The 16,255-nt window shown below is 37.2% G+C and overlaps 3 protein-coding genes across 8 annotated transcripts in view; 1 reads left to right on the top strand and 2 right to left on the bottom strand.

Annotated features, from left to right (window-relative positions):
* abcd2 (ATP-binding cassette, sub-family D (ALD), member 2) overlaps positions 1-5,208 on the bottom strand; it is a 21,393-nt gene extending 16,185 nt beyond the window's left edge. For both annotated transcript variants that reach the window (XR_003277890.1, XM_026225352.1), the window contains exons 1-3: positions 4,061-5,208; positions 3,603-3,783; positions 3,320-3,441 (exon numbers count right to left, since the gene is read on the bottom strand). Coding sequence is in view for 1 of the 2 variants with exons in the window: in XM_026225352.1 (XP_026081137.1) it covers positions 3,320-3,441; positions 3,603-3,783; positions 4,061-5,005 (1,248 nt within the window). In the remaining variant the exon portion in view is untranslated. The remainder of the gene's footprint in view (positions 1-3,319; positions 3,442-3,602; positions 3,784-4,060) is intronic.
* Positions 5,209-5,924: 716 nt separating this feature from the next.
* redic1 (regulator of DNA class I crossover intermediates 1) lies at positions 5,925-10,425 on the top strand. 5 transcript variants are annotated; one of them, XM_026225317.1, is made up of 13 exons: positions 5,925-6,132; positions 6,301-6,343; positions 6,602-6,735; positions 6,836-6,965; positions 7,051-7,114; positions 7,267-7,443; positions 7,551-7,642; positions 7,732-7,844; positions 8,077-8,144; positions 8,327-8,354; positions 8,436-8,509; positions 9,024-9,396; positions 10,266-10,425. In XM_026225317.1, the coding sequence occupies exons 3-13, from the start codon at positions 6,624-6,626 to the stop codon at positions 10,391-10,393; spliced, it is 1,359 nt and encodes a 452-aa protein (XP_026081102.1). In that variant the 5' UTR covers positions 5,925-6,132; positions 6,301-6,343; positions 6,602-6,623; the 3' UTR covers positions 10,394-10,425. The 5 variants fall into 5 exon arrangements, with proteins under 5 accessions (XP_026081102.1, XP_026081095.1, XP_026081109.1 ...); XM_026225310.1 differs by having other exon boundaries at positions 7,524-7,642; positions 7,744-7,844; XM_026225324.1 differs by having other exon boundaries at positions 7,524-7,642; positions 10,271-10,425.
* Positions 10,426-10,550: 125 nt separating this feature from the next.
* The window catches only part of slc2a13a (solute carrier family 2 member 13a), a 72,818-nt gene continuing 67,113 nt past the window's right edge, over positions 10,551-16,255 (bottom strand). The window contains exons 7-10 of the mRNA XM_026225285.1: positions 14,356-14,481; positions 13,979-14,097; positions 13,538-13,690; positions 10,551-13,136 (exon numbers count right to left, since the gene is read on the bottom strand). Of these exons, the coding sequence (XP_026081070.1) occupies positions 12,910-13,136; positions 13,538-13,690; positions 13,979-14,097; positions 14,356-14,481 (625 nt within the window). The 3' untranslated portion in view covers positions 10,551-12,909. The remainder of the gene's footprint in view (positions 13,137-13,537; positions 13,691-13,978; positions 14,098-14,355; positions 14,482-16,255) is intronic.

Raw genomic sequence — 16,255 nt, 5'->3', positions numbered from 1 at the left:
CTCACATTTACTTCACTTCCTCACATTTCTTGAGAAACTGTCAAAATATTAATTACTAACAAATCACATGTTGGGCTAGTTGCCAAGTATATTTTGAACACAATATGATATTTTAAAAGGTCTGAAATAAAGTGTTGTCGTGCTTTATAGTATCTAACACTGTAATGGACACACGCAGCATCTGTGAAGTGGCTCTGACTGATGCTTTCTATTCAACAGATGGTGGATTATATTGCCCGGCAGGCTTAGTCAACGGAGTGGCAGTTGATACCAACACTGATCTCAAGCGTACGTTAAGATTCCCAGCTTTCACTGCAGCATGACATCACATCCTTTGTGGTTTCAGTTCCTGTAGTGGTGATCTTGCCCTTGCTGTTGTACTACTAAACAAGAAAAAATTATTTTTGTCATGACAGTGCGAGGGTTTTTTGTAGTTCCCATCATTTTGTGGTAGAATTAATGAATATACTAATAAAACAAATGTAACAAAGCAATATATTAGAGGTGGAACGGTACACAGATGTTATGGTAAAGCAGTACATATTTACTGCGTTACATATATACATTCAAGGATTAAATTCTTGAAATATATTTGATTTAGTTTATAGATAAACAAGGTAGAAAAAAACAGTGTGACACGTAACAGCCTATGCACGCTGAGTTTAAGTTCATTTTTGTGGCAGGCTTAATTTGTTCACAGAAAGGAAACTCAAATGGCAGAATGCGACATCCTATTTGTTTTCTTTATTTTACAAAAGCACAATGTTTTGTTTTCAGTGTGAGTGTAGAAAAATGCATTATTAATAATGCAATAAGTGTATAAAGTTGATTTTGCTGGTATTAGGAAACCAGCAAACCCCCCCCCCCCCAAAACACATAAATTCCAGCATTGCTGACTTGACAGCACAGTTAGTACTTTATCAAAATAAAGTACAGTGAACAAAATAAAAGCAGGCGGAGCCAGCTGTCGTTCCCAGCGCGTCATTCCCAGATAATCGAAAATTGGGAAAGATGCAGGAGCTGGTAGCTGAAACCACGCCCACCTAGCTCGACAGCGGTGACAGCAGCGGCAATCCACCTGGCACTTAAGTGGCCATGCCCATAATTATGTAGAAATTTAAGGCGATCAACTGTACAATCAAAACTGAAAGTGTCATTTAAGTTGTTTCCGGGGGTTATCAGGAGAAAATGACTCATAACGCGTATATGACGGTACCCGGTTTCTTTAAGTACTGGTAGTACCGAGGTCCCGTTCAAACCCGGTTCAGCACTATGATTTCCGCGAAGCAGAAAACAAGGACGGAATCTCAAAATCCAGTCATGAAAATGAAACTTACATTTTAATATGGACAGTCATGGAATTTGTCAAAGTTAGCATAAATTAATCAACTCAAATCTCCATATGGACCAGTATCTGTAAATGTTAAGCCGCAAAAGTTGTTTGAAATATGAATCCGTGTTCTGCGCGTCTCTGTGTGAATGAATGGCAGAGATGTGCGGGTTTGTTTACTACATAGACTGAAGTGCATGACGCTTGCATTAATTTCAGCATCTAAGCTTCTTGACCCGTTCTGTCATGAGACTAGATAATATGCAGCCAATCACACAACAAGAACGTACCATTTTACCACATTTAAGACAAGCACAATCCTCCCAATTAAACACACTAGCATTGATACCTTACAAATGGCAGCTATACCCATAATGCATTTCGTGTTCCACGAGTGTGACGTCACCTGACAATGAGCGATTAAGAGCAAAGGTCTGTTTAAGTGCCGATGGGAGCTGCGTTTGAATTACAATCGTTTTTTTCCTAGTTGTAGTGATGTTCACACTCGCGTGATGCCTTTTGAAAACCTTAGGCCGGTGACGCACTGGCATATTGCACCTGTCAAACATAGTCTATTTTGCCGTCAATATGTTGATGGTGTCCTTTATCAGTAGGCTTTATATTTATGTTCAACATGAAGTATAGATATTGTTGTCGTGAAGACAAAATCCTGGTCTGTCGGCAGCCTCCCACATACAGTAGCACCGTACCGAAACGGTCCGGTACGAATACACGTACGGTTACACCCCTAATATATATATATAAAAAAATTGTTAAATCCACTATTGTTTTATATAGAAATGTTCTATAGTTTATACAATGCTTAAAGGTACAATTTGTAAGATATTTGCAGTAAAATATCCAAAAACCACTAGGCTAGTGTTATATATTTTGTCCAGCTGATTCCTAACAATATCTCTAATGTTTTCAACAACTTGTAAATCATGAGGAAATTTACATTCTAAACAGTGACACGAGGCAGTGCAGTCGCCTGTCAATGACATTAGTTACCCTTTGTTACCGCCTTTACTGACGTAGAAACCACATGGCAACAGTGTCGTGGACAAATGCGGAAGTAGTGTCTAGCGTCCAGCAAACCACTGGCTTGCTTCAAGCAGTTCCTTATTGACTTCTTCTTGCACGTTTAATGGTGGATTGTGTTACTTATTTATGTAACAGAATTACTGTTTACCGTCTGCCGGTGGTTCTGTTGACAAGGACAGCTCCCACGTATGCTATTATAATGATCAACAAGATTAGTATTATGGGGCATGCACGCCAAACGTCTGATCCATAGTCTGATCGCGTCTTTGCATTGACTTTGTATGTAATCTACTCACGCAAATCGATCTCGCGTTTGCTATGTATGCCCAATTGTTGTGTTTGAATGTACACAAGTGTATATATTTGTTGAACAAGTGGTAATCTTTTTCATATTGTCTGATTGATGGCCGTCAGCGGTGGGGTAGAAGACAACAAATCCCATTATTCCACGCTCCTTCTTAGCGTCATCAAACCACGCGATTCTTATTGTTTTGGTGGTGCGCCCACTAGTGGCAGTTCCTACAACCTGTACCTTTAAAATACTTACATCAGAATTAACTGTAATTAAATTACAGAAAATTTTAAAGTAATCCTTTACTTTTTTAAGGCAAAATTAAAAGATAATTAATTAATGGTCATTAATTTCTAAGTATTAATTGCACCCAAGGCTGGTAATGGCAGCTGAAACCTCACATTTACCAACAAAGGAATAAATAACATTTTCACACATATTCAAAAAGAAAACTCTTCTTTTACATTGTAATAATATTTCATAATATTGCTGTTTTTACTGTATTTCTGACCAAATACATGCCGCCTCAGAAGAGTCTTCTTTCAAAAACATACAGTTTTACATAGATCTTAAATAAGTATTTATTTCCTTTTATGTAAAAAGGAAATAATTGTGAAAAATGTCAAGAAAGAAGAGCATGTTTAATATTTTACCTCTTTATAAGAAGACATGATCCTTTCAATGGCATCCGCCCCTGAGGCCAGCAGATTGCGAGCTGTTGTAAAGGCCTCCGTTCTTTCACTCACCAACACTTGTGTCTGACCGTCAGCCAGCTCTTTAAGAAACAAATGAATATGAAACATCTTTAACCAAATAGTACTCTTATATGACCTATATTTCTGAAATGGAAGCACTGGAACATCATTCAAATAAAGCTTGAAAGAAATTGCAGTCAGGTTGTATATTTGGTACAGTACAAACTAGACTTCTACATACCGTTGTCAGCAAAGCCAGTGGCAGTGATAATGGGCACGGCCACCATAACCAGGCCACATCCACTCCAGACATACTTCATGAGGAACTGTTCAACCATGATGTACCACAGACGTTTTGATAGAATGAGGTTCATCTGCTCCGCCAGGGTACTGTAACACTTCTGCAGCTGCCTCATCTCCACCTGCCACATGAGAACAGATTTAATATACCAACGACTGAGAGACTTACAAAGTAATGGCTAGTTATGGAAACAACATAACAATTACAGTCTACCTCTTTTTATGAAGTATAATGTACAGTGTATTCAATTCATATTATCTAGGCTATGTGACAAAGAAAGGGGGAGTATATATATGATTGTATGAGGTATACATACATGAAGATTGTAGCCTATATGGCAATTAACTAATGTTATATAGATGTTTCTACATGCACGTGTGCATCATGCATTTCTTTACCGTGTGTCCCCTATAGAAAGCGATCTCCTCTGCATTGGCTATGATTCTGGAGTGCACATAGCGCAAGTAGCCCTTCCTGTGCGCCTCCTCCGCCACCAGCTTCCCGAACCTCGGCGAGCACGCGCGCAGAACCTTCGCCGTGGCGAACACCACCAGACCCGCTAAGAGAGTGGGTCCGGTTGCGTTCGCACCGCGAGATCTCGCAGTCTGTATTAAAGTATATGAAGTCAGTATCACGTCCAGGATGGGTTTGGTGAGGTTCGAGTACAGATGAGCAATCGACTGCGAGAACATCATCACATCCTCGGTTAGAGACTGGTCCGGGTTCGCCAGCCTCCCGTCCATATTGCTGACCTTATAATAGGTCTGATCGGTGAAATACGTTTGGTATGCATGATCCACCAGACGCGTGCGGAACGCGAGCGCGAGCTTGCACTCGAGATAGCGGATCGCGCTGTTGACGAATGTGGCCGGGATGGCGATCAGAAGCCATTTCATCAGTTTGATCATGAAGCTCCGCGGCTGCTTCTCTACGATCGTTTTCACTATTTTACCATCCAGACCTGCCACATAAATCGACAGAAACGTCCGTGAAACCAGAGCTAGTGAATGTAAACATAATAAACCCAGTTCTTTAGTTACAAACTTCGGGAAGACGATTTTAACCAGTTCAAGAATCTGCTTGAAGAATTCCGCATTGACGCCGGGCGATTTACTCAGGCTGGAGGCAGTCTCTGGTGTAGTTTTAGGGGCAGGTATCAATCCATTCTCATGTCCCGGTGCAGACGTGTTGCTCTTGGTTGTTTTCCGTTGATTTATTTGTTTGCAGATGACGGGGTAAAGCGTTTTCGCTCCGTATGCGGCGGCCGCCAGGAGCACCGCTCTTTTCGCTGCATTGCTCTGATTCCATCTCACTTTTGATGCTGCATGGAGGATGTTGCTCATTTTTTAATCCAGCTATTGTAAAAATAAGTCTTGGTAAATCTTCACTTGGTTCCAAATTACATCCATAGGGTCACTAAATGACTTAAAGAGAATATATACATATAATTCATGGTGCCGTGAGGTTGAACTTGAAACTGCACCGCTAGGTAAGACGTTTCCGTCATTTGGGCTTTCTTGCTGGTTACGCCCCCACTCCACGCTGATTGGCTGCAGCACTTGACGTATTTAAATATAGCAGAATGGTCTGATTTCATTATTTAAAACTGAACTTAAGAATTTAAGCTTTAAAAGATCTAAGAAATAAAAAAGCAAATAAGATGTATAGATTAAAAAAAAAAAAAATCATTTTCTTATGGGAATTTCTTAGTAGTTTTTTCTTCTTTCTTTCTTCCTTTCCTTTTTTTCTGTTTGTTCCTTAGATTCTGTTATGAATATAATTGATAATAGTTGAAAACACCGTGGTCCTCTATGTTGTATTAATCTTCTTGTTATGCAATAAAAATAATTATTAATAATAATAATTAATATTTGTTTAGTAATTCTGTTTAAAAAAATACCTTTCAAATTAAATATATTATTTTAATATATAACATATTGTATTAATCATAGTTATAATAATATATTATAAAATGTTTTATAAATATATTTTATTACTATCATCTTTATATGATTTTCTTGTAATTGTCAAACTTTACGATGTGCTTTGTCAATAATATTATTTATAATAAAATCTAAAATCACACGAGTTAACAACTTTTCTGCGTCGTTTCGTTTTTTTTTTCTCTCAGTTAAATGACTAATTAATAAAATGTATTCGTTTTTTGAACTTTGATATTAAAATTATAAAAAGAAAAAAAATCGCTGATGTGTGTTAATAATATAATGTTTTACAGATCAGTGGTTGAGTTATCGTTACGGTTAAGACGTCACTCGCGCAGATTTATGCTATGTATCTTATCGGTTGCTGCTCTTAACTTTGACTTAATATCATCATAAACTGAAAAGTAAAATAATAATAATAATAATTACGCTGTCAGCATTTCGTTATCTGTAACGAAAAAGAGTCGGTGGGTGAAAAAAAACCCCGCCTAAACTGAGGGCAACATGAACTGGGTCGGAGGATCCAGGTTTGTGCTAACTTGCTAACTTTATTGAAACTCGCTAATAACTGACTTTATATAATTACTTGGCTGTAAAATGAACATTTCATGGAAGTCGAAGCAAAGATGTCAAAATGACTTGATATAAATTCAATAAGTTTATATGTATAATTGCGCCTTGTCTCGACTAAACAGGAGCAGGTATATGAAAAGCAAAGAAGACACAACAAAACAAAGAGTAAGTACTTTTCACTCTCACAAACTAACTGTTTGAGACTTAACACTCTTTTCAGTAACTACACATTCTTCATACTACATTTGAACGATAACTTTATTGTAAATACAAATATTTACTACAGGTAAATTAATTTAGTTGGATTAACGTTAACGTTAGTTGATAGGGATTGGACTGGGGTCACAGGTGGTTAGCTTTAGTTTTTTAGTGTGTTGTTATATCTTAAACCTGTGCTCTTTTAATAACCTGTTTCATCTCAAGGCGTTTTTTTCAAAAGCAAAGGATGAAAAGGAAGTCAAATATCGAGGAATCACCCAAAGGATACAACCCTGACAATATGGATCTGCTGACATTATTCATAGTCAACCAGATTTCATCAAAGAAAGAGCAAACAGGTAACTTAGAGAGATTGTGCACATATAAATGAACACAACGCAACTATTCTTTTATGGCCTAGCTCATTTGTAGAATCATATGCTGATGTTTGTCTTCTAGACAAACCAAAAACAAACCTTTTGACTGGTGTGAAAAGAACCAAAAGAGCTTTGAAAGAGCCCTCAGAGTTACCAATGAGCCCCTGTTCTCCTTCAAACCTGAACCTAGTTACCAGTCAGCCACAGTACTGGTATGTTTCAAGACGCTCTGTTATTCCCCCTAGCCTATATTTCCAAATGACTTCATCTATAGATATTGATTATTTGTTTCAACAGTACTGATACGCCTGGTTATAAAGTCAGAAAACATCGTCTCTCTGAAGAATTCAAGTTCACGCCGGTAAAGATGACTAAAATGGTCAACTACCACAAAATCATTCACCAGTGTTTTATTTAGTAACCACTGACATAATATACATTTAGCATTAGTAACATCTGTCGAATTCTACGTTTTTATCATACAGGATTTAATAATGGTTTCTGCATCCGTAGCTGTCTCCTTTGCTTGAATCGAACCTGTCTGATGCCAGTGGCTCAGAAAACCAGCCGCAGCCGCCCCCCTCAACATCTTCTGGCTCTTCACATCCACTCCAACCCAAACCTGCACCACACGGATCCTCCTCTCTGCCAACTCTGTCAAATCTTAGCAATCTCCAGAAAACTCCTAAGGTGTGATCATTTTAAAACCCGCAGTTTTGCAACCCAACTAAGCAGCAACCCAGATTGTTACAGTGTATGACTCTTTTCAGTTTGTGTCATTCTCTCAACCAACAAAGCTGGCTAATCCATGGCCGGGTGAAGCTCTCGTGCAAGATGCGGCACGCGACAGCTCAGCAGCTGGAAATCAGTTTGAGAGCACATTACCCATGTGAGTATGAGGATATTCCTATATCCTGACGCAATATGCCAATAAAAGACAATAAATATGAGAAAGTGCTTGCAACGTGGAATTCTCAGAATTTGTTGCAGCCCAGAGAGGGGAGAGCATTCATATCCCCTCAACCCTTTAAAGAGCACCGAAGAACCGGAGGAGCCACTGTTCATAGATTTTAAGAACTTAGATTCTAAAGGTAATAATATACGGTAGCTTCTAGCACATTAGGTAATGCACTGTATAAGAATACAGTAGAAATGAAAACCTGTAGAGTCACAACTATCCAGAAACAGTATTATATGCAATGACTGATTGACTTACTCATGAATAATCTCTCCGAGGCTCCATGAGCACTCAGTCCAGAGTACATTCAGTACATGAATACATTGCACATTACAAACGGTCTTGATAATTGTTATTTCTTTTAGTGATCGACTCAATGAATTCTTGCGACAGATCACAAAACATGGAGAGTAATGGCCACCTCTCAACACAGGTATACGCCCGCACTCGTGCCTCGAAACACACACACACACACACAGTTTTGTTGGTAAAATTGTCTTAGTACATTTATTGTTTACAAATGCTACCCCCTTGTGGTTTAAAGCAACATAGACAAAAGCTTCAGACATTGCTAATAAAATGTGTTTTGATTTTCTCATATTTTTTCTTCCTCAGGAATTTGTATGTATTGACAGCAACACATGTAAGTGTTCTTGTCCTTGTTATTTTTAAAGTATGATTTTAATGGCGCTTACTCCGAACAAGAAGTCGTGTGATGTTTCAGCAGGTGCTGATGGTAGCAGTGTCTTTGTGCATGTTGGAAAATCTCCAAGAGGAGTTTATCGCAGCTCAGATGACGTAAGACTTTGGAATTTGAATAATCCTAATCACCGTAATAATGACATTGGTTTCTCTCCTAGTATATTGTGCGTGAAAAATTAACACGTCTAACATAATGAAAGTGTGTGGCTTAGTTAAGATTTTTAGTGGATAAACATTTCTCTTCATTCACTGAAAGAATATAACATCTTTCACTTTAAAATATGAGATATATTATCATGTGAAAGACATGAAAATATTCTTTCTTAAAAAAATAATAATTTATGATCCCCTGAGTTTTTTTTTTTTTTAAATCAATCAAAAAAATAAAATAAAAGAATAGGTTATTTAAGTCTGAATATAGTGTCAAGGCAAAGCACTGTTGCTTATCAGTGGACAGTTTAACAGAAACGCACACCTTCACAAGCTCCATCCTGCCAACAGGAGGCAAAATGATGAACAAAGTCAAAATCCAGAGTTTGAGACGGTCTGAAATAGTGAACTGTGGAAAAAAACATGAGGGAAATCTTTTTTTTGTTTTTCTCATCTGCAGACGGAAGCACAAAGGCGTGATGGGACTCCCCCAATAACCTTGGAAACAGGGACACAAACAGGAGCTTTATCCTACCGAGATGTCTCGGTTCAGTGCTCACTTATTCATCTCCCTTTCCCCTCTGCTAATAAGAAAACCAGCACCTTTACCACAAGGTGTCAGTATTCTCATTTTAATCCAACAACACATACTTCTCCAAAAAATGGGCACAAAAGAACAGGAAGCATGCCCTCAGGGGTATCAGCAACAAAGCAGCAGGCACAGAGAAATCCAAAATCACAAATGGGCTTCTCCTTCCGCAAGCTTCATAGTCAGAAGAGCATGAAAAGAGATCTGACGTCAGCTGCGAAACATCCTTTCTGCAACGCCTCGGGTATAAATAACTAACCCACTGTGAAACCTTATAGAACACATTTTCCAAATGTTTCTGATCAACATGGATCTTCTTAAAAGAATAGTTCACCCAAAAATGAATAGGTCCTTGTTTCATTCCTTCATGTCTTTCCAAACTTGTATTTGCTGTTCTTTTTTCAATAAAAATAGGACAACGAAACTTGATAAAAATAGCACATACAACTGAAGTTATACGATATTCAAGTAGAAGTTATTTTCAGCATGGCACATTGTGTTTGGTTACAATACGAGCAAGATTAGTGTTACTCACGTCAATCCATGATGCAGTGCATCTTGATGCAACAAGGAGGGGTATGTTTCAGCAAGTAGATTGGGTCCAGTATCGTTTTACTATTTTTGAAATAAAATTGATGATTTTTTTCAAAAGTAACATTAAAGACATGTATAATGTTACAAAAAAATGCTGTTCTTTTGAACTTTCTATTAATCCAAGCATCCTGAAAAATGTATAAAAAAGTATAAAAAAAAGTATAAAGCAGCACTACTTAACATTATTAATAATAATAATAATATCTGAAGTATCATGTGACACTGACACAATGGCTTACTTAGCATTACAGAAATAATATATATTGTAAAGTATATAAAAATAGAAAACAGTTATGTAAAATTGCAATAACATTTCAGTGTTACTGTGTTGCATTAGTTTTTATATTTTTGATATAATGAATGCAGCCTTGGCGAGCATTAGTCATTTCTTTCAAAAACATGAACAATCCTAATTTTCTTAGAATATCTGCCTCATTTATGGGTGAACTGTTCCCATTTCATTTAAGGAAACTAGTTTGAAATCTGAAATAGTATGCTTATGTCCTCTGTTTACTCCAGAACAGAAAAAAGAGGAAAGCAGGAAGAAAATAGACAAGTGTGACTACCCTCGGTTGGGAAATGTGACGCGAAACCCTGTTAAGGACATCAGGCATGCAGGAGCGATTGTGAAAGAGATGAAGAGGTGAAGAACTTCACAGCAGAGAAAGGTGTGAACTGGGTTTCTACAGAAATGAAAAAATCTTCCAAGATGTTGCTGACGTAGAAAGGATTAGACAGTGAGCAGAATTACATTTTGAAAAAAATGTATCGTTACCTCAGTTCCGATTGGACGAAAAACAATACTGTATGTTATATATATCTTTATTATAATCTCCAAGTACATATTTAAGTTGTCAAAGTTCGTATATTTAGTTTCATGGAATATAAATCTAGCAAAACATTTACAGCAACAGTAATCAAATACTATACAACACATTTGTCCTCACTAGTTTCCATCAACAGTATAAACGCTGCATTTTGTTTCACATACAAAAACAAAAGATACATCCATACACTTAAAACAGATGTGTTAGAACACAAATGGCTGTCCATGTTGAAGCACCTCCCAAGTACATTCGAAAATTCAAAAACATCTGGTGCACATGAAACTGTTCAATAAACCTCTAAATTACATCATACACGTAGACTGAAACTCATTGACTTTTCTAATGCCTCTATTCACTCTAGTTGAAGCAATCTGTTTTATGTTAGAGATTCAGTTGCTTGTCTTATAGAAATAGTTCATCCAAAAATGTCAAAAATCTGGGATTTTGTTGTCCTTTTTGGCGATTGGCTTTCATTGCTTTCATTATATGTAAAAGGGCAGCTTGAACATTCTTCAGAACCTCTCATTTTATGTTCCACAGAGTAAAAAAAAGTCATACATGTTAGCAACAACTTGATTTTGAGTGAATGATGACCATTTGTGGGTGAACTGTTTCTTTTAAAGTCTAAACTGATAAAATACCAAACACTATGCCAATTTAATTTGTGCTTCTCTCAACCAAATTAAGTTTTATCCAATGGCAAATGTCAAATTACACATTATCATATTTCTAAACAAAACACACAATACACAAGGCCTGATGTGCACAAGTACTTACTGTATCACTGAACAGAGTGAAACCTTTAAACAGGAACATGTGTCGGCATTATTGGTTTCGATAAAGCTACAACCACAACATAGAGATTTTCAGGTCGGTTTGGCTCAGCTTGATGTGTATTTGTCTATTTGTATACTTACAAAGCAGCACGACAGAATATTGGATATTAAAATCTACTTGTCAAAACGGTTATCCTACACTGTTTCGTGGACAAGACCAATGCGATGACTTTTGTACACTAGGCTATAAGGAAGACAAATTAAACTGGTAATAAAAAATAACATTTAAAAGCAAATCATTCAAATTTTAGTAACACTGTAGTATAGGGAGCAATTCTCACTATTAACTAGTTGCTTATTAGCGTGCCTATTACTAACATATAGTCTGTTTATTAGTACTTATAAAGCACATATTCTACATAACCATATTCTACATCCCTAATACCTTAAGTTAACAACTACTTTACAAACATAATAAGCATCAAATTAGGAATTTATTGTGGCAAAAGTTGAAGTTAATGGTTTGTTCATAGTCAAAATTGGACCTTAAAATAACGTGTGATCGAAATTTCTTAACCACACAATAATGATATAAACTGCCAAAACTTAAGTAAAAATTGTGGAATATTTTATAAGGCCCACACTACACTATCACAGGGAACTGCAGAAAGCTACATTTTGTGTCAATAATCTTTAATTCATCTACAAACATGAAGGTTCAAATTACAAAATAAACTACTGTACTTTGAAAACTAGACAGTAATTGCATATTACAAACAAGCAATGCGATTTGCTACACATTTTCAAAGCATCAAAGATTTGAATGAGTAGGCCAGAGGGACATGACAATGACGTTTATTCACTTGTGTTTGATTTCTGTTCATATTTAGGGACTTCAAATGACTCAGAGCAGTTGGTTTGGATTATTTGTAAACTACGATTACAAATTTAGACACACTTGAATGGCGAAAGAGTGCAAAGCTGTAATGTCGGCAATGGGTTGCTATTTGAATTATATCGAAAATATGATTTGTTAAATGTTTTTGAAATCTACATAATTCCATTAATGATTTAATATTTTAATGACTTCACTGTGAAAAATACAATTAAATGATGAGTAGGTGTGTCCAAACTTTTGACTGGTAGTGTTGCTTATATTTTTCTTAGTGTGTATAAGTGTTATTTCCAAATATAACATTTGCATTGAGTTCACACTCGAACAAAAATAATATCCTTCTGCATATATATTATTGAATTTACAGTTAACATCTCATTTTACATAAATGAGCAGAGGATATTCATCTGACAGTGGAGAAACGAGCCAGTAGATCTGCATGAACTGTGAGGCAAAAATATACTAACAATATTATAAAAGCTGACTTGGCACTGCGTGTTTTTTTATTTTTTGTGTGTGTGTGTGCTCTACAACCCTGTTCTTGCCGTCGCAGTGAAGAGAGGCTCAACCTGACCGATACAGTGGGCGGACCTGACGTCAGGGTTGAATGAGGCTCAATCGATACCTTCTCATTCCTGTTTCCCAACCTAGAGGTTTCACATGAGTTATTCGACATCTGATGCGTCGTTATCCGATAGGTGGTAGTTTGAGCCTTTCACCCGGATGTATTCCACCTGCCGATCCTCATCAGAATCCGAGATCCCGCATGAGCAAAGCCGGTTTTCAAACAAGGACTCGATCTCTTCTAGCCGCCGTCCCTTAGTCTCGGGCAGGCAGCCATAAATGAAAAAGAAACCGGTTAGAGCCAAACTGGAATACAGGAAAAATACACCTGGGAAATGACAAAGAGGTGTTGGTTAATAAATGGGTATAATTGTAATAATAGCAAAAAATAACAAAACTATACAGAATTGTAGTAGCTCTGCCAACATTATCAATGGCGTCAACATAAAACTAACATTGTCCAATGGCGTGAATGGCCTAGATGATGTCAGTAGGAAAATAAATTTGGTTTCAGTGCAAAGCAAGTTATTGTTTTTCAGTAATGTGCAGTGATGAGCTGTGAACAGCAAATTCAGGAAAGTGTATTAAGAATATCAGTCATAGACATAATTAGTTCTACAATGCCTTTATGCGCAGTATACTCTTGATGTTGAGAGATCAAATACCGTATTGATGCTGGCAAAAAGGTCATGTTCATGACTGCTATCGCTCCACTAATTAGAGCATTACCGTAGTAAGTCAGGTACTGGGCCATGTGAAGGAACGTTACAGACACCAGCACATTGAAGGTCCAGTTCACTCCGGCCGAACAAGCATTGCCTGTGCTTCTGGCCCAAAGAGGGTAGATTTCAGAATTAACTGTCCATGGCATCGGTCCCATTCCTGTCATGAGGTGAAAGTGTTTTAAATTACCACAATGCAATGTCACCATGAATATATTACAGGTATAATTCCCTCAGAGCAACCTCTTCTTATGTCTTGCTGAATGGCACAGTGGTGATGGACCCCTGACAGCAAGCAGTTTCGGTCCAGATTCGGCCCACATCTGGCCCGCATGGATTTCATGCGGGCCAGATGTGGGCCGGATCTGGGCCAACACTATGTTGCTGTCTGGGACTGCACCTCTTATGATATTTCTATATTAATTACAAACAGTTATGATCGTCTTACCTGGGGCGAAAGATGCGAGATAGAGCACTAGTCCCACGAGCACAACCCATGAATAAGATGTTGGGCAAAAATTATAAGCCCATATACCACTACCTGGGATATGTGTGGAGTTGGAGCACCTGAAACAAACATACAATTAATTTTATAAAGGTGAATGAATAAATATCACAATGGTTACCATATTTCAAGTTTTCGAAAAAATTAAAATAAAAATCAAATTAAATTAAAAGGCACCAAAGGATCAATCTCATCTAATACTGAGAATACGAGTATTGGATAACTTTGTAATGTACTGTAGAATGAATCCAAACACATAATATAACCAGAACAGCTCAGGTGCTTGCGCATACAGAGTCTCTGTTTCAGTGGTGACTCACTTGCCCCATGCTGCTCTCTCAGTGGAGGCCGGATTGACGGGCACACAGGAGGAGGCAAACACAGCAGTGCTGTTTTCCTGATAACAGTAACCACAGCCAGGGTCCAACATACAGGGCTCACACGACCTGAAACACAAAGTAATATAAGAGCAAGACAAATTACTTAAAAACTAGAATCCAACATAAATCAAAATGGGCTATATGTACTGTTTTAATTCATATCTCTAGAATTCCTTATATGCATGACTCATTACACATTGTTTGAAACAAACAACAAAAAAGTTAATTGCATTCATAATCTTTCATCAAAACATAATTATTTGCCCCACACACTGGAACAGCTTTCATTTTTGTCAAACCACCTGTCATATAATTCAATCAACTGACGGATAACATTGCAGTAAGTCCCACTGTGCAATTTTTATAGTTAAAAATCATGTTTCACTCAGAAATACATTAAGGAACTTATTGAAATAAAGTCTAGTGAAATTTGTTCTCTTTGATCTATTGAAATCTACAGATATTTATTATACATTTTGAAAGACTTTTCTTATTTTTACCATGGATGCATGCGTTTGATCAAAAATTCATTTTAAATGCTGTGATATACAGTACTGTACACTGCTCAAAAAACACTTAAATCACATATTGGATCTTGATAAACAAAATATTCAAGTTAAAGGGTTGGTTCACCCAAAAATGAAAATTAGGCTATGTTTTACTCACCCCCAAGGCTTCCAAGGTGTTTATGACTTTCTACATTCAGATGAATCCAGTTGGAGTTATATTAAAAATTGTCTTTGATCTTTTAAGCTCTATCGTTTAAGTCAGTGGGTGTTGCAGTACTTCAGTCCAAAAGACATTACCGTATTTTTCGGACTATAAGTCGCACCTGAGTATAAGTCGCATCAGTCCAAAAATACGCCATGATGAGGAAAAAAACATATATAAGTGGCACTGGACTATAAGTCGCATTTATTTAGAACCAAGAACCAAGAGAAAACATTACTGTCTACAGCCGTGAGAGGGCGCTCTATGTCTTCAGTGTGGACAGTGTAGCGCCCTCTCGCAGCTGTAGACTCTAATGTTTTCTATTGGTTCATTTATCTTGGTTCATATCTCTCGGTTCATGTCAAATTAATTTTGATTAATAAGTCGCACCTGACTATAAGTCGCAGGACCAGCCAAACTATGAAAAAAAGTGCAACTTATAGTCCGGAAAATATGGTAAATAAAAAGTGCCCATCCATAAAAACAACAAAACGTGTCTCACACGGCTCCGGTGGGGTGAACAAAGGCCTTCTGTAGCAAATTGATGCATGGATGACGGATGACGTTTGAGTTCGGCTTTGCACATTCACCGCTCAGAAGTGACGCACATAGAAACTAATCGAAGAGATCAGCACAAAACAATGGTCACTAATTAGTAGTACACAATAAGGATTTTTAAAGAAGAATGTCGGAGGATTTATATAAGCCAAGAGGAGACTGATTGTCCTTTGCTAAAGTAAGAAAACTTTGCTTTCTTTGATCCTGTAAACAAACATTAGTTTTCACGAGGCTCATCGGCGCATGCGCAGCGTTAACCTCATACGTCATCCGCCTGGAGATGCTTCTATGTACAACTGTTGGCGCAAGCTAGATTAAAGTGATTATTACATTTTGAATATGGATATTTTTCTTTAAAATAAAAAAATGCATTGATACGCTAGAGGAGGCCTTTGTTCACACCTAGGAGCCATGTGAGACATTTTTTTTTTTTTTTTTTTATGGAAAGGTGCATTTTATTTCTGTTCTTTTGGACTGAAGCAATACAGCACCCTCTGACTGCAATGATAGAGCTTAAAAGATCAAAGATTATTTTTTTTAAATATAACTCTGACTAGATTTGTCTAAAAGA

The sequence above is a fragment of the Carassius auratus genome, chromosome 4 (genome assembly GCF_003368295.1).
Source record: "Carassius auratus strain Wakin chromosome 4, ASM336829v1, whole genome shotgun sequence".
Classification (NCBI taxonomy): Eukaryota; Metazoa; Chordata; class Actinopteri; order Cypriniformes; family Cyprinidae; genus Carassius; species Carassius auratus.
The sequence above is the reverse complement of the archived record's forward strand: the minus strand, read 5'-3'. Positions and strand labels throughout refer to the sequence as shown.

Excerpts from the sequence above, each read along its gene's own strand:
- redic1 (XM_026225300.1), top strand. The coding sequence starts at position 6,624 with ATGAAAAGGAAGTCAAATATCGAGGAATCACCCAAAGGATACAACCCT. Across the intron at positions 6,966-7,050 it reads ACCAGTCAGCCACAGTACTG|TACTGATACGCCTGGTTATA; the intron begins GTATGTTTCAAG and ends TTGTTTCAACAG. Across the intron at positions 8,145-8,326 it reads ATGGCCACCTCTCAACACAG|GAATTTGTATGTATTGACAG; the intron begins GTATACGCCCGC and ends TTTCTTCCTCAG.